The sequence below is a fragment of the Ovis aries genome, chromosome 8 (assembly GCF_016772045.2).
Source record: "Ovis aries strain OAR_USU_Benz2616 breed Rambouillet chromosome 8, ARS-UI_Ramb_v3.0, whole genome shotgun sequence".
NCBI classification, from domain to species: Eukaryota; Metazoa; Chordata; class Mammalia; order Artiodactyla; family Bovidae; genus Ovis; species Ovis aries.
In genome coordinates this window covers 57,972,813-57,998,746 of record NC_056061.1, presented here as the reverse complement: position 1 = coordinate 57,998,746, position 25,934 = coordinate 57,972,813, and the positions used below count along the sequence as shown (strand labels likewise).

The 25,934-nt window shown below is 38.7% G+C and overlaps 2 protein-coding genes and 1 pseudogene across 2 annotated transcripts; all 3 read right to left on the bottom strand.

Moving 5' to 3' along the window:
• Nucleotides 1-1,657: 1,657 nt before the first annotated feature.
• Nucleotides 1,658-4,095, bottom strand: LOC101102736 (trace amine-associated receptor 8-like; annotated as a pseudogene).
• Nucleotides 4,096-16,544: 12,449 nt separating this feature from the next.
• Nucleotides 16,545-20,853, bottom strand: LOC101118705 (trace amine-associated receptor 7a-like). Its single transcript, XM_004011512.5, has 2 exons — nt 20,760-20,853; nt 16,545-17,748 (listed from the first exon to the last, which is right to left on the bottom strand). Exons 1-2 carry the CDS (start codon nt 20,851-20,853, stop codon nt 16,694-16,696), a joined length of 1,149 nt encoding a protein of 382 aa, XP_004011561.3. The 3' UTR covers nt 16,545-16,693.
• A 3,741-nt stretch (nt 20,854-24,594) lies between these two features.
• LOC101102492 (trace amine-associated receptor 6) lies at nt 24,595-25,635 on the bottom strand. Its single transcript, XM_004011329.5, has one exon. It carries the CDS (start codon nt 25,627-25,629, stop codon nt 24,595-24,597), a length of 1,035 nt encoding a protein of 344 aa, XP_004011378.3. The 5' UTR covers nt 25,630-25,635.
• Between the last annotated feature and the right edge of the window lie 299 nt (nt 25,636-25,934).

The following is a 25,934-nucleotide window of genomic DNA, read 5'->3' as shown; positions in this document are numbered from 1 at the left end:
CCAGGTTCCTATGCAATATTGCTCTTTACAGCATCGGACCTTGCTTCTAACACCAGTCGCATCCACAGCTGGGTATTGTTTTTGCTTTGCTTCCATCCCTTCAGTTTTTCTGGATTTGTTTCTCCACTGACCTGCAGTAGCATATTGGGCACCTACTGACCTGGGGAGTTCCTCTTTCAGTATCCTATCATTTTGCCTTTTCATACTGTTCATGGGGTTCTCAAGGCAAGAATACTGAAGTGGTTTGCCATTCCCTTCTCCAGTGGACCACATTCTGTCAGGCCTCTCCCTCATGACCCACCTGTCTTGGGTTGCCCCGCAGGCATGGCTTAGTTTCGTTGAGTTAGACAAGGCTGTGGTCCTAAATTGATTAGATTGACTAGATTTCTGTGAGTATGGTTTCAGTGTTTCTGCCCTCTGATGCCCTCTTGCAACACCTACCATTTTACTTGGGTTTCTCTTACCTTGGGCTTGGGGTATCTCTTCATGGCTGCTCCAGCCAAGCACAGCCACTGCTCCTTACCTTAGATGAGGGGTATCTCCTCCCACCACCCTTCATGACCTTCAGTGTGGGATGGCTCCTCTAGGCCCTCCTGCGCCCTGGCAGCCACCACTCCTTGGACTTGGGGTTGCTCCTCCCGGTCGCTGCCCTGGCCTCGGCTGTGGGGTTGCTCCTTCTGGCTGCCGCCCCTGGCCTCGGGCGCCGTCCCTGGCCTCGGGCACGGACTGTCTGATATGGGCTAAATCAGGTCCTCTCACCCCCAATTCATATGTTGAATTCCTAACTCTCAGTATTTTGCAATATAACTATATTTGGAGACAAGATCTTTAAAAAGTTAATTAAGCTAAAATGAGTTTTAGTCCTATATGACTGGTATTCTTAGAAGAGTAAATTAGGATGCAGACTCACATGTAGCAAGGACCATAAGAGCACACAGAGAGAAGACAGGCATTTGCAATCCAAGGAGAGGGGTCCTCTGAGCAAATGAGCTCTTGCTGACACATTGATCTTGGAATACTAACCTCTACATTTCTAAGTGGGAGAAATAATTTCCTTCAATTGAGCCACCCTACCTGTGATACTTTGCTATGACAGCCCTAGAAAATGAAATAATGTTTCAAAAGACTGAGAAAGAAGGACCATTGAAAGATAAATGAAAGTTGAGCCTAAATGAGAAAATGATTACAGATTTGAGAATGAAAAATGAGATTCAGGATTCACAGAATTGGATATATAGTACATATAGTATACATATACATATAGTATAACAAGTACATATAGTAAGGATGTGTACAAAGCATCAAGACAGATGATACAAGTAAACCACTTTACCATTTATTACTTTGTTAAATCACTTCAGTTGTGTTCAACTCTTGCTGAGCCTATGAACTATAGCCCCCCAGGCTCCTCTGTCCATGGAATTCTCCAGGCAAGAATACTGGAGTGGGCTGCCAGGCCCTCCTCAAGGCCAAGCCTTTATTACTTAGAGAAAAAAATATATGATGAAGCACCTGTCTGTGACTTTGCTCCTGGCTAATTTGAAAAATATATACATTTCCCCAATTTTGAAAGGCTTTATTCATTTTTTGTATCTAATTTCATCATAAATTCATAATTTTAAAAATAGCCCTAAATTTTTCAACTTAGTGCTTTCATTTACTCTGAAAATAAGCTAGTGGTTGATGAACTATCCTTAAAAAGTCCCCCACTTAAAATAGCTTTCAAAGTTTTCCTAAACCAAGGGTAAAATAAAGCATAAATCAAAGTTTCATGGCTGAGTTATAATTGGAACCCCAACAGCAAATCTCATAAATATAGGCAGGGGTTATGAAACCCATAAAGGCATCAATCAATATATCAATTGTATATGGTAACCATGAAATCATAAATGCTACTACTGTGACCCCCAGGGTTTTAGCTGCTTTTCTCTCTCTCTTGGCCACTCTGGATCTGTAACTCTCTGATTCTGCTTTGCTACCAGTATTTTCCATTTTTAGAGCTTGTTGTTTAGCTATTTAAAAAAATCTTGTCATAAAGAATTATCATAACAATGGTAGATATAAAAAATAACAAAACATTTACCAAAAGCCATATACAGTTGAGAGCACTTGCTAATTCCTCCATCCCATCGTCACTGACACCTGTGTAGAACACAGCTCCGCTGTACACAATGGGCAGAATCCAGGAGATGCTGATGCATACCCCTGACACAGACACCGTGAACTTGGTGGGATAGACCAGGGGGTCAGTAACAGCAATGTACCTGTCAATGGAGATGAAGCACAAGTGGAAGAGAGAAGAGTAACAAAATGCCACATCACAGGAACTGTGAAGGGCACAAAATCTGGCTCCAAAGTACCAGCAGCTCTCCACGGACCTGACCATGCTGAAGGGCATCACGGTCACTCCCACCAGAAAGTCCGCGCAGGCCAGAGAGGCAATCAAGAAATTGGCTGGCGAATGCAGCTGCTTGAAGTGAAGAACTGAAATCATCACCAAGAAGTTTCCAAAGATAGCCAATAAAGACCTGAGGCCAAACAGTGTGTACAGAATCACCCACGATGCAGACAAGTAAGGAGATTTAATACAAGATCTGTTCATACTCTCAGAGCAGAGCTGCACGGTTTCAGATTGGCAAAGATTGCTGGCCATGGTTCTGCAGTTGGATGCTTGCTGTGTTTCTGCTTTTCAGAAAAATGGTCTTCAATTCTGAAAATTTAAAAAAATAAAATAAAACTGCATACTTGAGTACTACTTTTAAAAACTGTCTCATATTTCATCCTTTTCCCATTTTGTTATGAAGAGAAACTAAAAGAATTTTTAAAACTCAGAAATACATTCTTTATGTGTTGACCTAATATTTCTATAACTATATCTAAATTTCCTAGATAGTTAACGCTAAGCAAATCTACTATGATTTTTCATCAGTCCAGAAAACACATTGCCTAATAATTGAAGAAATTTAATTTAATTACTTGGCCCTTTATACCTGTGAATTTCTTCCTTACAAGGGATATGTGTGCATGCTTAGTTGCTCAGTCACTCAATTGTCTCAACTCTTAATGACCCCAAGTCCTTTAGCCCACCGCTCCTCTGACCATGGCATTTTTCAGGCAAAAATACTGGAGTGAGTTGCAATTTCCTACTCCAGGGGATCTTCCCAACCCAGGGAATGAGCTCATGTCTCCTTCATCTCCAGCACTGGCAGGCAGATTCTTTACCACTGAGCCACCTGGGAAGCCCCCTTATAAAGGATAACACATGCAAAAATTGCATGTTTAAAAAGTCACATCTTAATAGACTTCCACCTTCACCTCTGAGAAGTTAACACCCAGGATGCTTTAAGTAGCCAGCCAATAAACTTTGTCCATGATAAATTCCTCACAAGCAACCTCTGTAGGGTGACTCATGAAAGGAAACTTACTTTATGTCATTACAATTAAAAAGTTCTACAGAAGATATTTCTCTGAGCCCTGCTACCTTATCAAAATCCTTATGATTTTCCAACAGAGAAATTTCTTTTAATTCAACTGTTCTGACCTAGCCTTATTCTGTATATGACAATAATCTTATCTATTCACTATTTATAAGACTGGCTGCATAATTTGCAGGGTTGGGAAAAATAAAAATGTGGAGATCTTTATTCAAAAATATGAAAAATAGTGTCCTCAAAGTATCAAGCTTTTCCCCTTCTCTGCAGTTTCTCTCACCTGCCAAGATGTTTGATTTTTGCTATGGAGTGCCTCTGTCTCGGACATGGAGATATTAGCAGGGCAAGAGCAGGTCCTCAAAGGTGCCTGGAGACCCTGTCCTGTGACTCAGTGATCCAACCACTACCAGGCACCCCCTCCCACCAACCGCTGAAAAAATAGTTCAGGCTCAGGTTGGAGTGAGGAACCTGAGCCAGGTATCTGCCTTCTCCTGGGCCTGCCACCTCAACCAAAGGCAGATAGACAACCCCCTGAGATGGCAGCCTCCACATCAGGAACCACACAGTACCTGAACTGGTGAAGGAGGGGCTTGGACTCCCTGAATCTCTTAAGTAACATGCTGTGCCCTACCAGCCTGAGATGGGTTGACACTTGCCGTGCTTGCCCTGAGACTGCTCAGTGCACACCTGACCACAACCTTCCTGGCGTCATACCCAGTCCTCAGATAAAGTGGAGGGGGTGGGGGTGCCAGTGCTAGTAAGTCTGAGTGAGGAAGGAGAGCCTGAACTGGGCCCAACGAGCCAGCGGTTGGGGATCAGGTGGATGAGAATCCCTCCCATGAAAACAATTATTCAATTAATCATCTACCAAATTCTTCTGGGGAGTACTATCATTTCTTTTCTTTCAGTTCTCAAATATAACTTGATTTCTTCCCCCTCTTATTTGGTAACCTTGCCTCCCCCTTTTTTGATAACATAACATACAGAATTTCCAGACTGAGAGGGTGGAGAGGTTTGGGGTGCATTATGGAAGCAGGAATCAAGGGTGAGTCCAGGCTTTTAGCCTGCCCACAAGAAAGCGTAGGAGAAAGAGTACACTTGGGGGAAAGATGATGGGTTAAGTTGGGATTGGTCAGAGGGACGTAACACTGAGATTCTTTAGTGAGTGGTTTAGTCTGTAAATGTTTAGCTCAGAAAAGAAACTTTGCCTGATATGATCACATGAAATTCTTCAGCATACTCGTGTTTTGAGAAGTAAATGTGATTGCCTGCTGTACACCTGCCATAAAGCCTAGGATATATATCTGATACTCAATAAATATTTGTTGACCAGTTTAGAAGGTTATATAGTGAAAATAGAAGGAACTGGATGTGCACCAACTTCAAAGTTATGCTTACAAACAAATATAGATGGGAAAAGATGAAAAAGTGGTCCCACAGACTCCCATGGGATGAAAATGGTTTGTGAAGGGGACAAGTGGTTTGTTGTCACTGTCACTGATTGATTCTACAAGAGTGTCAAATGTTAGAATGATGGGGTCAGGCTGATATGTTAATTAAAAACATGAATTTCATTTGGGTTCAGTGCCATGTTGCTAAAAATTTGATTCAACTAGCTAATGAATACTGACTCTGATCTTTGGAGGAATGTATTTGATCAGAACTGCCAAGCAATGCAATCTATTAGAGTGGGGTTGAGAATGAACTATAATTCAGAAAGCAAGGCTGATGGGAACTTCACTGTTAATAAGCAAGAAATGCCTGAAAATTGAATTGTACTAGATCCCTATAAACAAATTAGAGAAAAGTTTCAGCTATTTTAATTTCTACTTTGAAATGGTTCTAGAAGAATCTTCTTGTTTGGGGATTGGTTCATGTCTCAGATGAAAGAATACAGAGTCAAAGTTGGACTAAGTCTCTTCAGCTTCGTAGTCCCTTTCTCCAAACAGGATGCTGCTACTGCTGCTGCTGCTGCGTCACTTCAATCGTGTCCGACTCTGTGTGACACCATAGATGGCAGCCCACCAGGCTCCCCCGCCCCTGGAATTCTCCAGGCAAGAACACTGGAGTGGGTTGCCATTTCTTTCTCCAATGCATGAAAGTGAAAAGTGAATGTGAAGTCACTCAGTCATGTCTGACTCTTCGCGACCCCATGGACTGCAACCTACCAGGCTCCTCCGTCCATGGGATTTTCCAGGCAAGAGTACTGGAGTGGGTTGCCATTGCCTTCTCCACCAAACAGGATAGCATCTTCAAATCTTTGACTCTGACTCTCCCCTCATGTCCCTTTTTCATTTTTAATGACCCTTGTGATTACATTGAGCTCACCTGGATAGTCAAAAATAATCTTGCCATCTCAAAATCCTTAATCACATCTACAAAGTCCACTTAGCCACATAAGGGCCTTGTCCAGTTCACTTCAGAGATTAAGCTATCTCTTTGCAACAGCAAATAAGTGATGAAGTAAAGTCAAGTGGAGGCAACTGCAAAAGCCAACATCCACAAGTTCTGAGGATTAGTATTAATACATTAAAAATCCCTTGATGGAATCCCTGTAGTGCAAGGTGTGAACTTGGAAGGTTATTTTCAAGAGTGATTATTAAGAGAGTTATTCTACAAAACAGTCTTCACATTAAGTTAGATTATCATTATGTTTATCTGGTCAAAGACTGTTTTCTTCTTAGACTTGAGCTTTTTCTCTATTCACAGTCCTGCTGTGGCCACATTACTGGACTTTTGTTACAAAGATATGACAGGTTACAAGCAGTGAGAATCAATCTTTGGCTTTTTTTTCTCCAGATAAGAATCATTTTTGCATCTGAACTGGATACCAACAAACAGAAAATGAAACACACATTGGGAGCAACTTGAGAAGGATGAATTACATTACAGCAAAGCATTAAAAATGCCATTGTATTTAGACACACCCTTCTTTCTGAACTTCTACAAGTATCAGTGCTGGTAGAGAAAAGATCATTCTCTTCTCAGGATGTTGTCACTGGGAGGAGATTGCAGTGTCTCTCCACCCACATGAGAAATGGGTGTAAATCCTCTGAATACTGCTGCTGTGAGATTCTCACAGACAGAAGACTTCACATTCCCATCTGTAGTGGGCTCAATGCTGTACCCCACCCCCACAAAGAATATGCCCACATTCTAACCCTCAGAGCCAGATCTTCTTTGGAAAAGATGCTTTCATGGGTTTAATAAGATGAGATCATCCTGTACTACATGGATGGGCACTAAATCCAAGAGCAGTGTCCTTAGACAAAAGTTGAGAAAGAGAAGAGAGAAGATGGCCTTGTGGAGATGGAGCCAGAGATTGGAATGATGCTGCTACAAGCAAAAGAGTGCTTGGAGTCATCAGAAGGTGGAAGAGACAGAGAGTGACTCTGCCCAGAGCCACGGGAGGGGAGCATGGCCCTGCTGTCAAGACCTCTAAAATCAGAGGGTTTTATTTCAGGCCTCTGGTCTACAGGACTATGAGAGAATACATTTCTGTGAGAGAATAAAGCCAGCAAGGTTGCGGTCATTTGTTACAGCATTCCTAGAAAAGAAAACACTCTCCTGGGTACTTTCCATTTCAGTGGTAGAATGCTCAGTGAAAAAGGAATTTCAGCAAAAAATCAAGGAATGAAAATCAACACATTTGTTCAAAAAACCAGATTTCAGAGCTTTGAAAGAAAATTGTAAATAATGTGAGCTTCTATCGTCATCCATTTAGCAGCTGTCAACCTTATATTGTAGGTATAGTTTAACTCATTTAAAAAATAAAGTACATTTTAGAGGAGTTCTAGGTTCAACACATGGGGCTTCCCTGGTAGCTCAGCTGGTAAAGAACCTGCCTGCAATGCAGGAGACCATGATTCTTTCCCTGGATCACGAAGACCTCTTGGAGAAACGATAGGCTTACTCCAGTATTCTTGGGGTTTCCCTGGTGGCTCAGATGGTAAAGAATCTGCCTTCAATGCAGGAGACCTGGGTTTGATCCCTGGGTTGGGAAGATCCCCTGGAGAATGGAACGGCTACTCACGCCAGTATTCTAGCTTGGAGAATTCCAGGGACAGAGGAGCCTGGCGGGCTACAGTCTGTGGGGATGCGAGGAGTCTGACACAACTGAGCAAATTTCCCTTTCACTTCAGTTTAAGGTTCAAAACAAAATTGTGCGGAAGGTACAGAAATTTCCCATGTGCAGCCTCCCCCGTGGAAGCACATTCTCGCCAACTTCAATATCCAGCCTATTTTGAAACTAGACAAGTTAATTTCACTGACAGAGAGGAAAGAGGAATTCAGGTTCAGTCCAAACCCCATGCTTGTTTCATTCTCCTCACTATGCTGAATGTCAGAACCACCTCCAACAATGTCAGTCAAGGCCTGAGAGGTGAGGAGCAACTTAGAGTGGACAACTGTTTGAAATGAGACCAGTGAGTACAGCTCCTTATACTGTGGAGAGCTTTATTATCAATTGCATTATTATTTGAAAACTTCTGTAATTCTTCTCTCATTGTGTTTGATTTCTATTCTTTTTGTCATTTCTAAAAAGTAAGAGCTACAATGCATGTGTTTGGTATAAGCTATATGGGGAAACCATCTAAGCTAGGAAGACAGTGTCCCTAGGGAATGATTGTAGAGGGCTTTGAATCAGAAAATGCCTGGGTATGCGATCTTGGAACACTTACCTGAACTCTCCTGGCATCAGATTGCTCAGCTCTGACTTGGGAGTAAAAATATCCACCATAAAGAGTTGTGTGACTAGAGGTAAGGTAGGAAAGTATTTAACTTATGCTTAAACTGAATTACTATGTTATGTTACCAATAACATAGAATAGTACAGGTTAGTATAGCATATAAGAGTTAGAAATATAATAAGCATTAACAAAAATAATAAAACAAGTGTGGGATCTTTACTTCCAATTTACAACTTCACTTCTAAGGACTAAGTAGAATGATAGTGCTGACATTTAAGATGGGTGAGGAGAATAGCAATGAATTCCAGCAAGCAAGAGCTGAAAGGTGACTTGCATTTGGCATTCTAGAGCAAGTGAGCCTGAAAGGCTGGTGTTGGTGATGATATACCTAAACTGGAGGGATTTCAGGTTTTAGTACAAGCCCACATTCTAAAACTCTAAAATCGATAACATTGTAAGTTTATGTCTAATTAATTTGGTGACAAACACTGACATAAGGCTATTTCTAATGTTTATTTTTTAATCAGTCTATCTGAATATTCATGCAGATATTGTGTTGAATATCTGATTATTGGTACAGAAATAATAATGTGTTGATGACAAATGCTTCACACACTTCATTGGTTTATTCCAATGGAATGGAATTCCACATTTAATGGATGTGCCTTTTAAATGAAACAGAAAAAAAATTTGATAACTAGAAGTCCTGGGAGTTTTAGATAAAAGATTGTAGCTGGTAAATGACAAGTCCTAAGTAAGGACAGAGGCAAATTGGAGGTGATATCCTAGAAGAAGAGAATATCTAGAAACTGTTAGAGGCAGATGAGCACTTGGTCAAGAGCATGGACTCTGGGGTCTTCCAGTGATTGGTCAGTGTGAGGAATTTGCCTGCCAGGGCAGGGGACGCAGTTTTGATCCCTGATCTAGGAAGATCCCACAAACCTAGGAGCCAGTGAGCCCGTGTGCTGCAACTATTGAGCCTGTACCCTAGATCATGGGAACTACACCTGCTGAGCTCCTGTGATGCAACTACTGAAGCTCCTGAGTCTAAAGCCCATGTTCCTTAACAGCAGAAGACACCGCAATGAGAAGCCCTTGAACCGCAAGAGAGTAGCCCCCACTTGCTACAGGTAGAGAAAAGCCCACATAGCCGTGAAGACCCAACAGAGCCTAAAATAAATACATAAAATTATGCTTTTAAGAAGGCATGGACTCTGGACCCAGTTGCCTAGGGTTGAATCCAGGCTCTCCCCAACTTTGTAACTGACCGAGGACTCAGTTTTTCAGCTGTGAAATGGGGATAATAATATTCCCTTCAACAGAAGGTTATTATGACAACTATTGGGGTTACTGTTTCTAAAGCACATGATATAGTACTTAACTAGCACATGTTCATACTTTAAGTGTTTAAGATCTATATATATTGAGAGTAGTTCTGGAGAGAATGACAGAGAGCTGGGTATTAACATTAAGATGCAAGAAGGAAGAAGGACCCTGTGCCAGTTGACAGTATTGGAGAGAGGCAAGACTGGTACAATCTGATGACCTTGAGGGTTTGAGGGAAGATGGAGTGTGAATGCTCTGCCACCACGAGGAACATCGAGGATGCCCCCTCTTTGCTCTGCTACTGGAAAGCAAAGTCCTCAGGTGACAACCAGGTTCCTAAATGGTGCAGAGAACCTACATAGAAGAAAACATGTTTGTGAAGTTATTTCTCAGTATTTATTCATTTCAATGTTGTCTTTTAATCTTAATTCAGTTATATTGAAAAGCCAGTCTGGGAATCAGTGCTGATTAACGGCCAACTCCTCATCGATCAGAGGAGAGGAGAAAAACAAAAGCAAAGAGATAAACGATGTGTTTCCTATAGTATTAATATCAAAGCATGGTAAAGAATTCACCTACAATGCAGGAGACCCAGGTTTGATCTCTGGGTCGGGAAGATCCCCTGGAGAAGAAAATGGCAACCCACTCCAGTATTCTTGCCTGGAGAATCCCATGGACAGAGTAACCTAGTACGTTATAGTCTATGGAGTCAAAAAGAGTCATTCATGACTGAGCAAAAAAACATACTTCTCTTTAATGAAATTTTGCCAAAACATAAAATTGTCCCTGCAGCTGCTGCTGCTGTTTGTGAAGTCCTTAGCTGGCAAAGTTATTATTTGGCAAGCATTTGAGGTTTCCTTGGATTTTTTTCACCAATTTTATTGTTTCTGAAACCCAAGTTTCCAGGAACCATTAGTTTTCTCAATAACAAAGGTGGTATTCTAGCAGGTAAGCCTTTTAGAGCCTTAAAATAGACCAGGGCATCCTCTGATCAATTCCAAATATTTAAAATAGTAAAATTTCTTCCAATAGACGTATATGTCCAAGAAATCAACCTCATAGAAAAAGCAATATCTAATGTCTGCTGTGAAAAGAAAAGAGTCTCCTTGCATTTTTTTTACGTTTTCTCTTTTGCTACCTTCAAAACTTATTAGAGGAACCTAGGTTATTTGCTGCTCTCATGTTTGGCCAATTAAGGACACCTAGCCTTGTGCTGCGGAGAAGGCAATGGCACCCCACTCCAGTACTCTTGCCTGGAAAATCCCATGGACGGAGGAGCCTGGAAGGCTGCAGTCCATGGGGTCGCTGAGGGTCGGACATGACTGAGCGACTTCACTTTCACTTTTCACTTTCATGCATTGGAGAAGGAAATGGCAACCCACTCCAGTGTTCTTGCCTGAAGAATCCCAGGGATGGGGGAGCCTGATGGGCTGCCATCTATGGGGTCTCACAGCGTTGGACATGACTGAAGCGACTTAGCAGCAGCAGCAGCAGCCTTGTGCTGAGATGAGGTAAAAATTGGAGGCTCTTCCTAAACCCTCCAAAATTCTTGCAGTATCTGACTCTTCCTTTTATGCTCATACATCTTGAGAAAGTGATCTGCCTCAAATAAAGATAAGGTTAGACAATAATCGTATTTCTCAGAGGCAATAATCATATTTCTCATTCTATCCTTCTAATACCAAGGACAGAATTTGGAGGCAAATTTTGGTTATCTTGCATTATCGAAAGTTTCCAGTCCCTATTTGCAGATTTTGAAACTCTTAGGCATTCTTAAAATAAAAATCCATTCAATAAACTCTCTCCCCAATGAGTGATAGTGTGAGACTTTCCTCATTAAAACAAAACAAGAGAAAGGTGCATTAAAGTTGTGATTTTTCCAGCACACAAACTCAGAAGCTTGTTAATGGGAGGGGTGAGAGTGAAATGCTTTGTACTCTTGTCTCTTTGGATTAGAGGCTAGATGTAACCAAACACAAAGTAGGGTAGAAGTATTGAACTATGAATCAACAGCAATTGGCACTGATAACACATAATAAGTACACGCACATTAATTATATGTAATAATAATATTTAAAGCATTTTTACAAGTGAGTGTGAAACTGAATCATACTTGATTCTTTATGAATCATTATGAACTTGATTCTTTACATAATCTATTTGTGTTTAATGGATATTTCTCAGAAATATATGTTAACCTCTTATGGAATAAATTGAGTGACATGGAAAATGATATGTCATTGTATTTTCTCCAACCACAGACTCCCAACGTCCTCTACATATCTTCCTTCCTCAGCTCGCATTAAATCTCAGAGCTGTCTAGTCATTGTGTGTGATAATAACTCAGTTTAGATGACTCCAGGTTGAAACACAACCTAAATATCATGGAATATCCCTGTCTTCCCTGTGCCCAAGCTAGCCAGGTCTGAACTTAAACATTTCATCGTTTTCGCAATGGACTGGCTGAATTGGCACATGCCCTCTGAAGATAAGCCCTATTAACTGATCACAGTGTTTACTTCCTCCTAAAATTCCATTGAAATGTCCCTGAAATATTTCTGAAAGATAAAAATTCATTGGAGCAAACTAATGGAAAGAGCAGGGTAGAGAAAATACAATCCACACTATACACAATAAAAGTTTACCATTAAGATGAAAAAAAAAAATGTTCTTTCTAATAAAGCATGGCAGAGATTCTTAATCCCAGAAAAAGTAAATAAAAAATGAGGGCAAGGGAACTTTCCAGGTGATCCCGTGGTTAAGAATCCACGTTGCAATGTAGGGGACATGAATCTGATCCCTGGTCAGGAAACTAAGATCCCACGTGCTGCACAGCAATTAAGCCAGCACACCCTAACTACTGACCCTGTGTGCTCTGGATTCTATGCATTGCAATAAAAGATCCCACATGATGGAACAAAGATCCTGCCTGCCTCAGCTAAGACTGCATGCAGCCAAATAAACACAATTTTTTTTAAATGAATGAGGACAAGAAAATCATAAAACAATGCTTGAGACATTTTATTCTGAGCTAATGGGTCTAAACTTGAAATGCAAGTGCCTATCAAGTTTAAAGAAGGAAAACAGAATAAACACAGGCACTAAATATGGACAAGTCGAAAGAGAAATTCTCAAAAGTTCCTGGGAACAGAGACCAGAGGGAACAGGTTTATGAAAACGATGTGAATATCATACTGGGGTCAAAATCCTCATCAGTACACAATAAAAATCCATTCAATAAACTGTCTCCCCAGTGACTGATAGTGTGAGACTTTCCTCATTAAAACAAAGGTCCAAGATGGCAGTGGAGTCATGTTTTTTAAGTTATCAGAGAATTTATTTTTGAAACCATCATTCTAGTTAAAATTAAAATAATGATTGAAATCCTATAAAGTTCTTTAAAGCTAGTTTGAAATTAAGAACATTCATTCTAGTTAGCTGTATTTATAGTAGGCATTTCTATGTATTATACAATATATCAATATATTATAACAAATATTTTATTAAGCTGAATTATAATTAATGTACTATATGCTTGTATAATTCAAATATGTAATTTGCATAAGTATAAAACAGAGCTACAAATAGATGGTCATGGATCATTAGAAGCAGGCAAGCCACAAATAAGCGAGCAGAGGTGGAGCAATTCTTAGCAAGAGGAGGTTGTGCCAAGACCTAAGGAAGGAGTAGATGAAAGTGGACCACTGGGCTGTTCCAGCAGGACCCAATCCAGCCTGACATTCCCTGGGTGGTGGCGAGCCCCACTCTGTGAATTCATGAGACTCTAGGTATCCGGCCTTGTTCAGGTCACTTAAACTTCAGCCTGCATTTTAAAAAGGATGGTTCAAACCCAAATTCAATCAATAAATAAGAAGAATAAACAAATTGTGGCCAACCCACACAGTGCAACACTACTCGGTCAGTCACAAAGTCACAAAGAAAAAGGAATCAGATACTGACTCATCCTTTGACATGGCTTATTCTCCAAATCACTAAGCACAGTGAAATGATTCAGACAAAAATAAGTGTATACAATGTATGCTTGCATTTATATAAAATGCTAGAAAGTACAAACTAGTGTAGAGTAACATGAAGTTCATCGGTGGCTACCTGGGGACAGAAAGGGGCTAAGTTTGTAGGGATAAACAAGAAGGACATTACTAAAGACATGAAGAAACTTTTGGAGTAAAAAATAAGTTTAGTCTTGATTTTGGTGATGAATTTGCAGGTGTCTACAAATGTCAAAACTCATCAAATTGTATATAATTTGTATGTGTAGTTTATGTCTACTATGCATATGCATATTATGAAAATATTAAAATCTGAGTTTCTCTGTTAAAAAGTAAAAGGTAATGGTTCAGAATTGATCATCTCAAAGTTACCTTCAGTTTTGTGTCTTGTACATTTGTTGCAGAGGGCCAATGATTGGATGGTCAAGAAAATCTGGCTAACGTGATATTCTTGGCCCGGGAATTTTTCTGGCCCTGAATTCACCTACCAAAATCTGACAGAGAGGGATGTTCTGTCCAAGGGATGACCCCAAGAACCACAAAATAAACGTGTATAGAGTCTGCAGTACTATAAGCACTATGATATATGAGAAATTTATGTGGCTGTGGATGGCAGGTATTCTTTCCTTCTTGAGTTCCCTCAAGGTTACCAGTTCGCTCTCCGTGGTGGCTGCAATTGCTGATGATCCTAACCTCCTCTGTTAACTGATAGATGGCCGAAAATATTCCATTTCTTGCTTTTAATAATTTGATTTCAGTGGCTGGGCGACATCAGGGGAGGAAGAGTTACTACTTACTTCACTTTCTGACTCCCTGGACATGAACACTGACCCTATTGTTTAACAAATATGCCACCTTGGGCATAAGACTCATCTCTCTTTGCTTCAGGTCCCTCATTTGTGATCTAGAAGTAATAGTAATTTAATATAAGGTTAATATTTCCTCTCACATAGTGTTGTTGTAAAGACTGAATAGGGCAGGTAAGATGGTCCCAAGCAAAGAATGAGTAGTCTATAACAAAGCATTCTTAGGTTTGCATACCAGAAGCACTCAAGAAGTGTTCACTGAAGCAAAGGCGAGTGGACAAGTCCCACATGAATAGAGTAATTCACAGAAGAGAGAAATGAGGCCTAGAGTGTATTCTTTTATAAAGAAAGTTCAGAAATATTTTTAAAAATAGAATAATATGTAGTTCTAGGAAACAAAGTGGTAAAATTGAAAGATTTGTCTAGCATGTGTAAAAGGTTACTGAAAAAGGAAAAACAAGTGTAAATGTATTAAACTAGATGTTAGAACTGCTTATTTGAATCCAGAAGCTTTATGGTATTCAACAGACTTTTAAACACTTTGATTTTAGCTTTTTCATTTTTAAAATGAAGAAGTATGACTCCCTATGGCTTGTGGCATAGGATTAAGGATTAAAGAAAGTTACTATATTGAAAGCACTAAATCAAAATAAACTGATGATTTTCAGTGTCAGAACTGAAGAACTGTGAGTAAACTAAATACTAAGCAGGTAAAAGTACCTTTAAATCATCTTTAATAACCAAATGAAGATGAGAGAACTTCAATCAAGTATAGTATAAGGTAATAAGAAATAATTCACTATCTCAGGAAAGGTTTATTGATTTAAAGCATACATCTAATAATAGTCAGAAATGATGTGCTAGTATATGACTAATTTCTATCAAGCAAGAAAGTAGAAAAAAATCAGAATATATTGATGTGAATTCACTCCTGCTCAGGAGACATGATGCTCTAATTTTTAAATCTTGATGTCTGATTACAACAAAAGTTAAAATGTTTTGTTGTCGTTTTAGTTGCTAAATCAAATCTGACTCTTTTTTTTTAACTCCATTGGACTGTAACTCACCAGGCTCCTCTGTCCATAGGATTTCCCAGGCAAGACTATTGGAGTGGGTTGCCATTTCCTTCTTCAGGGTAACTTCCCAACCCAGGGATCGAACCCACGTCACCTGCACTGGCAAGCAGATCTTTTACTGCTGAACCACAAGGGAAAGTTAAAATAGAATCAAACAATTTATGTAAAAAAATTTTTAATTTATTTTTAAAAACCCAGACGTATAGCATCCTCCAATCTTTGTACCAAAAACAGGGCTTCATTTCTGAAAAGCTGGCTGGCTTTTATCTAATGTGAAAATTTATGAGTCATATAAAATGTATTTATCAGCCTCTGTCTGTCATACTTTTATGCCCCCTTCACTTCAGTGTTCTATTTTTTTAATACATTTTTAATTGGGGCTTTCTTGTGTATCAATGAAAACCCTTATACATAATTTCTGGAACAATGAAAAAGTGAACAAAATTGTAAGTTAATTTCAGATAAAGTACAATATGAGTGACAATCTTAAAAACACATGCATGGTCTAAACATATGTTGACTAGTAAAATTTCTAAACTCAAGTGAAATTTTATGAGCAGAGGATCACCAGGAAGAAGCCCACTCAACAAATGAATGTTATTTATGACATCAATTATCTTTCCCATAGTACATAATTCAACTGATATATGTCTGCGTGTTAGTCACTCAGTTATGTCTGACTCTTTGCGACCCCACAGATTGTAGCCCATCAGGCTTCTCTGTCCATGGAATTCTCCAGGCAAGAATACTGGAGTGGATTGCCATGCCTTTCTCATATACATATATATATATATCAGTCAATGAATCTATTTCAGGATTGATTTTACCTGACACTGAGACCATATTTCTGAACTCATAAATCTGACCACCTGACAGTGCAGACTTACTACTTTGCTCTCCTTCAACCGGGACCTCTCTAAGTATTCCACAGATGCATTTACTTTGTAATAGAAAATATTACCAGGGATTAAACTATTATAAAATGATAAAAGAAGATTTTGAATAAAATTATACTACATCCTTCCCCATATATTCTCTTACATTTTCTCAAGAATGCTGCAAGGAGGGGTTTAATAACTAGAGATTGTACAGCGAAGTTCAGAGACAAGTAGTAGCCCAAGATCAATGGTAAAATGCCATGTTTCTGGCTCCAAGGTCATGTTGTTTCCATAACAACCAGGTTTTTACGTTATATTGACCAAAGAATGATGAAACTGAATTTAAGTCTTCAGGTCATATTGGAAGCATAATTTATTCTTTTACTTTACAAGTTTTTGCATGTATATGATGAAGTTTTCTACCCAATGCTGTGTTCACTGTAAATCTATATTCAATTCCTCCATCTAAAATGTGGACTTACCCAGAATATAAATTTACTGTTGAGGAATTCTCTCTCAAGACTTTGCCAGTGATAATGAGTTTGATGGCTTTTCGAAACCAAGGATAAAAGAACGCATAAATCAAGGGGTTCATAGCTGAGTTATAATAAGCAATCCAAACCAGTATTTCATAAATATATGTGGGAGTGATGAAACCTAGGAAGGCATCAATTATGGAATCCAGGAAGTAAGGCAGCCAGGAGATGAGAAACGCCAGCACTGCGACGCCCAGGGTTCTTGCTGCCTTTCTCTCCCTCCTGGCCACTCTGTCTTGGAAGCTCTCTGAGCATTGCCCAGTCTTATTGCTCAAATTCTCAATTTTTCTAGCCTGCTGTTTAGCAATGAGGAAGATCTTGGAGTACAGAACTATCATCACAAGGGTGGGGATGAAAAATAATAGAAAATTCACCAATACCCAACTCTGATTCACTGCGATTTGACAGCCTCCCACACAGGTGAGAGCACTTACTAGATCCTCCAGTCCAGCTGCATTCGCTCCTGTGCCAAGAAGGGAAAAAGAAAAAATAATAGAAAAGAGCCAAGAGGTGGCAATACACATACCAGAAACAGACACAGTGAACCTGGTTGGATAGACCAGGGGGTCAGTGACGGCAATGTACCTGTCCAGAGAGATAAAGCACAAGTGGTAGATGGAAGCGTAACAGAATGAGCCTTCAAAACAAGAGTGGAGTTGACAGTAACGCTCCCCAAAGTACCAGCAGCTCTCCACGGACCTCACTGTGCTGAAGGGCATCACAGTCACTCCCACCAAGAAGTCAGCACAGGCCAGAGAAGCAATCAGGAAGTTGGTAGGAGAATGCAGCTGCTTGAAGTGGAGAATGGAAATCATCACCAGGAGATTTCCAAATACAGTCAGCACAGCTCCAAAGATGAACACTGTGTACAGGATGAGGCGGGGAGCTGGTGAGTAGGGGGTTTTCACACAGGATCTGTTCAGGTGCTCATAGCAGAGCTGCACAGCTGCAGCAGGAGACGCACTGCTCATGATTCTCCGATTTGATACCTGGAAATCTGTCACCCTCTGTGGCCCAGGATGTCATTCCAGTTTTCAAAATGTCCTTAAAGAAAAGATAAATACAATGTCAGTGATTGCCAGCGCATTCTGTCTTTGCTTCCTGTGAGTGCAAATATTTACTTACATGTTTAGAAAGTGATTCATATCCTCATCTTGTAAATGATTCACTTCTAAATGAATAAGCAGTTAATTTTCTTTGTTACATAAAATGCTGTCTATTTAAGTTTTTAAAAAACTTCCTGCATTACCTTGTTCTTCACTTCAGAGGAGAGTTTGTCTTCGAGAAACTATTACATGATGCATGTCCGAATGCCACATTTTATTAGCATTATTTTCCTAATTTATCAGAGCAATGATAATGCCCCAAACACCCTCTCCCCTCAGGAACATAGTTTCATAATTTCAATCCCCAAAGCTCTTAAGATTGAATCCCCACAAGTGCAAGGTGTTTAGAAAGAAAGAATTAAATAACAATTATGTTTATGCTAAACTAAGTTTATGTCCTATAATTTACTGATGTCATTTGACCTTTGCATGAAATATAATAATGCCTAGTCTTTGAAACCTTTGAGCAGAAATTGAAAGTCATACTATTTATTGTTATTAGTTACTGCCTTTTCATTCTTGTTAGAATCATTTATTATTTCTGTGTTGAGTGTCACTAGAACTCTTCCAAATAAATCCTTTCTCTCTTCCAGTATCAGTTTGTGTTAAAGAAAAAAAAAAAGAATCATATATTAAACAGTTGAATGCTTCAGGTTTAACTTTAATAATTCAGATTTAGAAAAGAGGAGGAGTAGAAATGTTTGCCTCAAGAAACAACCAAGGAAGTCCAAGTACAAATAAAATATTGTTGCTGCTAATGTTTTTCTTGTAATGGGAACTATATGGAAGATATTTTAAAAAATAAATTGTTGAAAGAACTCTTGGAATGTGAGCATTCCTATATTATACTCCATATTTTACCATTGACAAATTTCCATTTCCTCTTAATGTTCTAGAATAGATCAGCTTGTGTTTCAAAAAAATGTTTTCTGATGAATGACTTCTATGCGGTGTGCTCAGTTGCTCAGTCATGTTCAACTCTTTGCAATCCCATGGACTGCAGTCTACCAGGCTTCTCTGTCCATGAAATTTTACAGGCAATAATACTGGAGCAGATTACTATTTCCTACTCCAGAGGATTTTCCCAACCCAGGGATCAAACCCATCTCTCTTGCCTATCCTGCATTGGCAGGCAGATTCTTTACCACTGTGCCACCTGGGAAGCACTCAATGACTTCTACTTATGTTGAAAAATCAGCTTTTTAATATTGAGGCATAAAATATATTTGAAAAGTTTACATTTTTAGTATGTACAGACTGATGACATGATAAATGTATCCACTCTTGTATTCACAACCAAGAAAGGAAGCAACACCCTGTATTTCTCACCCCACATATCCCTTCTCCTATCCTGGGGAACCACTGATCACCCTTCTATGGCTAGGGATTAATTTCTGAGGCCCAAAAATCTTGTGTCAAAAAGGTCACACAGTTTGTATTCTTCTCTGTCTGGCTTATTTTACTCAGCTCAGTGTCTGCGAGTTTCACCCATGCCTGAGAACATTTGCAGCTCATTCCAAGTTATTGCTAAATGGAATTCCATTGTCTGAATTCAATTGCCTTCCAGTTATTTTATCCATATACCAGTTGATTATTTAGACTGTTCATCTTGGGACTGTCATATTGGGAAGTGTATGTTTAACTCTGTAAGGAAGCACACATTTTCTAAGGTAGTTGGACCATTTTACGCTCTCACCAGCAAGCTATGAGTGTTTCAGTCTGCTTGAAATCTTTCTTTCCTCCTGGTGGATTGCCTATCATCTTATAGGATTTTTGAATAAATTAGAGCTTATCCATTATACTTTATTTTACTTCTCTTAACTATATGTGAGAGGCTAACATGTGGACAAGTAATGACAACTCGATGTGGTGATGGCTCTGATAAAGTTTAGTGGAGGTCACCACAATGAAGCAAGGGAATTGTATTCACAGGGAATTTTACCAAGAAGGTAACTTTAAATATAGGTCGAGAGGATCCAGGAGATATTTAAGGTAAAAACAGACAAGGGTTTCCCAGGCTGAGAGGGCAGTGTGTTTTGAGGCTCCGAGATGGGAGCTGGACGCATTCGCAAGGCTGAGAGCGGCTGTAGCGCAGGCGCAGTGCGGGGAGTGGCATGAACTCAAGGAGACCTGCGCACAACCTGACCCCACCCCCCTCATTTTGCCAAGCTGTTTGGATTTCTGCAGAGTTGAAGGGTTAGGAAGGAAGAGGACATGAAATACCCCTGGTGACAGATAAAAATCTTTGCTTCACCTGCTCAGGGATGCTAGATAGGATTTATATTTTTCTGCAATACTCTTAAATAAATAAATAAATATGAAATGCACATCTATACACGATACTTAAAATAGACAAAGTTAAAACATAGCAGTCATATTAATCTGAATGTTTTATTTTCCCAAAAATATTTTCAAATTTTTTCAACTCAGTATTCTCCCATGAAGAATCTATCACATTCTTTTAATTTTTTAAATGATTACATAATGTTCAATAATATTGTAAATGTATCTTTCCATTACATTACATTTCCTATTTTATTGTAATTACAGTAGTACTTTAATTAACACACACATGAATTTTACTTTTATTTCTGTAAGAGTCTTCTGAATGTAATTAGGAGCCTAAGAGTGGATATGTTCCTTATCAAATTATTTTCTAAATGTGATGTGGTAATTTATATCCTCCAAGACAAAAATAAAATTTTCTTTTTGTAAAAGCTTCCAAAAAAAAAAAAAATCTACTTAGAGCCTCACACTGCACCTGGTACAAGAAAAAAATCTCAATAAATACAGGGATTCTGCTCCTTTATCCCCAGAGTAGCATCCATGTTCAGAAAGCTCAGTCTCACAGTATCTGCGGGTGTTTTTTGAGGTCTGTCTATTGAAGAATGCGTTTTCCTACCTCTAAGGAGCTGACTTGGCAGCATTTTCGTCTTCCCTGAGGCCTCCTTCCAGCCACGCTGGGAGGTTATGTCGTCTCTCAAAAGCACGTGCATCTACTTAACACATCTACTGTGCATGTTTATCACTTTTCAAAAATGACCTAAATTGGGAACGCATGTACACCCGTGGTGGATTCATGTCAATGTATGGCAAAACCAATACAGTATTGTAAAGTAAAATAAAGTAAAAAAAAAAAAAAAAAAAAGACCTAAAGAGTAGAAATAAAGCACAAGTGGAACATGGAAACATAACTCTTGGTAGCTTCCATCGCTCTTGAGTACAGCACATAATTAATATAGAGAAGAAGAGTCGGAGCATTAAAGATCTACTGAAAGAAACCATTAAAAATACTTTAAAAATATTAAGATATAAATCCTGAGATACTTAAATCTCTTTAAGATGCAGTTTCTAAAATATACCAATGTACCTACAATTTAGTTTCATTAGATAAGACAAAAATATACCAAAGATCGGAGAAGGCAATGGCACCCACTCCAATACTCTTGCCTGGAAAATTCCATGGACGGAGGAGCCTGGTGGGCTGCAGTCCATGGGGTCGCTGAGAGTTGGACACGACTCAGTGACTTCACTTTCACTTTTCACTTTCATGCATTGGAGAAGGAAATGGCAACCCACTCCAGTGTTCCTGCCTGGAGAATCCCAGGGACGGCAGAGCCTGGTGGGCTGGCGTCTATGGGGTCGCACAGAGTCGGACACGACTGAAGCGACTTAACAGCAGCAGCAGCATACCAAAGATATATGCTCAAATGTTAGTCCACCAAGATAAAACAAGCAAGCACACAGATAAAACTAACTTCAATGCTTAGAGAAAAATAGAGATGTGCATTGTTAACATCAATTTCAATATATTTATTTTATCACAAGCATTAACATTTTAAAGATAAATTACAAAGTAAATCCCCCCATACACAGACACTGTCTATTATACACAAAGATATATTTTGTAAAAGTGTAATATGGGGGCTTATTATACATTGCTTTATAATTTAGGTCAGATTTTTTGCTTTTGTTTTCTTTTGATTTTAGCAAAAAAAGTATATTGAGGTGTTCTTTCCTTGTCAATTGCTATTTTTAATGGTCAGTTGTGCTTTTTAATGGTTTCATAACATCTCATTTCAAAGATAGAGCATACTTTATTTAATTTACACCATATGAATCCTAGTTTATTGTAATTAGCAATGGGGAGATATACAATGAATGTCCTTGTCACATTTCCTTCCTTGCCTGACTCTCTTCATATGCTTGTTTGCCAGAAACAGAACTACAGTCATGTGACATGTGTGATTTGAAGTTTTGCATAAATATCTTAATTCCCCTCTAAAAGAAAATGCTAAATTATGTTTTTCCTAGTTGTTTATGAAAGTGCTCAACTTTCAGCAGAGTACTCAACGTCTCATACTCTGATTAACCTGATATTAATGATCCAGTGTTGTCAAATATGAGACACAAAACTGTAAGATTTTAATTAATTTTAAAATTATGTATACATTTGACATTTTAATGTATTTATTAACCATACCTCTGTAAAATTTCATATTTATGTTTAGTGGGATATTCATCTCCATCTTAATGTTTTGTAAATTCTTTTTATATTTTTAAATCTACTAATTCTTCATCCTGTTTGCTGCCAATAGCTTTTCCAAGTTTGTTTATTTTTCTTTAACGTGTCTTTCTTTCACGTTGAAGTTGAAAAATTTAAGTTTAGTGCATGAATCTATATTCTGTCATGATTCCACCAATAAATTATAAAAACTATGTTTGCTTCTAGTTTTTTAATATCTCAGATAAATCAGTTTTGATTTTGTAAAATACATGAAGCAAGATCATTAAGAGTTTTTCAAAAAGTTTTATACCACATTAACATTTCTAAATTATCCATTTTTCAATAACATAAATAGTAGTGTTATTTTTATCATGAATAACTATAAACTCCAAATAGTACTTATAGGGGGGAAAATAAAAGACAATTGCCCTCTATCATGAGCTGGAAGGTAAAAGCAACAAACTTCATGAAATGAGAAAATTGTTACATAAAAGAAACTACTATTGCAGTACACACACTGCTCACGGGTGTTCCTACCTTTACAAACTACCTCCTCAAATATAAAATATGAATCTCATCCTGGGTCTGTGATAGCTGATGGATATGGCTCAGAGCTCTTTAGGAGCTCCAGAAAGACTGGACCCCAAGAATCAATTCGCTAAAAATGAAAACAAACTAAACTGAGTCCTGGGGTTGCAAAGAGTCAGACACAACTGAGCGACTGAACTGAACTGAAACTGAGTTCACAGAAAGACATTCACAGAGCACTTGGAAGAAACATTTGAAAATGAAAAAAGAAAAAGTTAAGCGTGGTAGGAAAGGTAAAAGAATAACAGGGACTTGAAAGAAAAAAATAACAACTGATAGAGCAGGACAGTGTAAAGATGTGAGGAAACTAGAAACTATGACCACTCTGTCAGCCACTAGTAAGTAATATGTTTTTATCAAATGCTCAAAGGATGTTCACTTCTCAAAAAATAACAGTATAAAACTGATGCTGCTGAAATTGAGGTACAGTTTTTCCTCCCCAATTTAGTGGATCATTTTCAAGCACTATATTTCATATAACAATTATTCAGAAATTTTCAATATATCACTAGATCACTGTTAAATTTTTTAAATCATCACTATGAAATTTGTTTTAGAATTTAGTTTCGATTGATGAAATGTCCTTTAATATTTCCAGTTTAATAAGTCCTATTACTCTTTTAAACCAAAGGAAAATGAGGCATAAATCAAAGGATTTAGAGCCAGTTATAGTAACTGAATGAGCAAAATATCTCAAAAGCGTATTAAATGCTATAAAACTCAAAAAAGAATCAATGAATGAATCGATTACATTGAGAAATCATGAGACCAAAAGTACTAAGCTGTGATGTCCAGGGTTTTAGATGCTTTTCTCTGTGCCTTAGCCACTCTGTTCTTGCAATTCTCTGGTAACAATTTTACTTTCTAGTAAATGTTTTAATCTTTTTAATCTGTTTTCCAATCACAAGAATAGTATTTCTGTACCGAAGAATCTTAACAAAGCCAGGTGTGAAAAACAATAGAAATCCTACCAATATGCAGAACTGATTTAAACAAGTTGACAATCACTTATCAAGCAGAGGGCAGTTACTTATCCCTCCATCCTATCATCTTGGGCATCTGTGTACAATTTGGCATCACTGTAGGCCAGAGACAGGATGCAGAAGATGCTGGAGACAATTTCTCAGACAGACACCAGTGCAGACCTTAAGCATAATAGATTTAACTGAAACCCAAAAGTTTCCTGGGAATATGAGCTAAGCAGAAAAGGGGGGGAAAAAGGCAACAACCTTGAGAAAGTTAATCACAGAGAAATTTCTGAGGAGTTGGAAATAAGTAGACCACTTTGTAAAAGAAAGACAAAGGAAATCAGAGACGACTGAAATGTTTACAGGATACAAAAGGAATGGTTAATAGGATAAAAAGGTGTGTGGCGGGGGAGTGGACTGTCTGCAGAGAGTGGGCAGGCTACGGTGAGTTCTGCAGTAGTTAACAAATAAGGGAGTTAACATTTATTAGTCAAATAAATATTTTTGGAGAAGCAAAGAGTAGTGCACATCCTAACAAGACTGAAGTACAAGGGCTTCTCCAGTTAAATTGAAAAAGCCTTTTGTTTTCTTTCATGAAAAATCTTACTTGATTTTCTAAAACTCATTTCATTTGGAAAAGGTAAAGATATCTTCAACCTCCTTAACCCAATGGCTTACATTTGTTCAGAGGACAAATTCATGCTCCCAGAACTATTCTTGAAAACCCGACCACTCACAATGACTTTGATGGCTTTCCTAAACCAAGGGTAAAATAAAGCATAGATTAAGGGGTTCATGGCTGAGTTGTAATAAGCACACCAACAGCAAATCTCATAAATATAGGCCGGAGTTATGAAGCCCATAAAGGCATCAATTAATGAGTCAATACTGTATGGTAACCACGAAATCATGAATGCTATGACCGTGATACCCAGGGTTTTAGCCGCTTTCCTCTCTCTCTTGGCTACTCTGGATTTGTAACTGTCTGATGATGACTCTGTTTTGCTACCAGTATTTTCAATCTTTTTAGCCTGATGTCTGGCCACAAGGAAAATATTACTGTAGAGAATTATCATGACAAGGGTAGGTATAAAGAAGGACAGAAAATCTATCAATACCCAGTTTTGATTTACAACCATCTGACAGCCTCCTACACAGTTGAGGGCACTAGACAATTCCTCAAGCCCATTCTCATTGGCACCCGTGTAGAACACGGCACCACTGTAAGTAAGGGGCAGGATCCAGGAGATGCTGATGCATATCCCCGACACAGACACCGTGAACTTGGTGGGATAGACCAGAGGGTCAGTAACAGCAATGTACCTGTCGATGGAGATGAAGGACAGGTGGAAGAGAGAAGAGTAACAGAATGCTGCGTCAAAGCATGTGTGAAAAGTGCAGAAAGTTCGCCCAAAGTACCAGCAGCTCTCCACAGACCTGACCATACTGAAGGGCATCACAGTCACTCCCACCAGAAAGTCTGCACAGGCCAGAGAGGCGATGAGAAAATTGGTTGGTGAGTGCAGCTGCTTGAAATGAAGGATGGCAGTCATCACCAGGAGGTTTCCAAACACAGCCAGGACAGCCGCAAAGCCATACACCATGTACAGAATCACGCGGGATGCGGGTGAGTAGGGGGTTTTCACACAGGATCCATTCAGGTGCTCGTAGCAGAGCTGCACAGCTGCAGTGGGAGATGAGTTGCTCATGATCTGTCCTTTACATTCAAAGAATTCTGTCCTTGATTTTCATAAAGAATATAGGATTCTGATTTTCAATACACCTAGGGGAAAAACATACATCCACTAGGATATCTGAGGAAATTATCAGATATTATTACAATTATTTTTTAAATTTTCCTTATTTCATAAATCACAAATGTGTTTAATAACAAAGCACAAAAATTATACTGAACAATAACATTGGGAGTAATTTCAACTAATGCTTTATTCCCTGAATTTGATAAGATTTTCTTTTAGTCATAAATATTTTTCTATATTTTTACCTCCAGAGT

Coding starts and splice junctions, on each gene's coding strand:
- LOC101102492 (XM_004011329.5), bottom strand. CDS start 25,629: ATGAGCAACTCATCTCCCACTGCAGCTGTGCAGCTCTGCTACGAGCAC.
- LOC101118705 (XM_004011512.5), bottom strand. CDS start 20,853: ATGCACGTGCTTTTGAGAGACGACATAACCTCCCAGCGTGGCTGGAAG. Junction 17,749..20,759: donor GCCAAGTCAGCTCCTTAGAG/GTAGGAAAACGC, acceptor AGAGGGTGACAG/ATTTCCAGGTATCAAATCGG.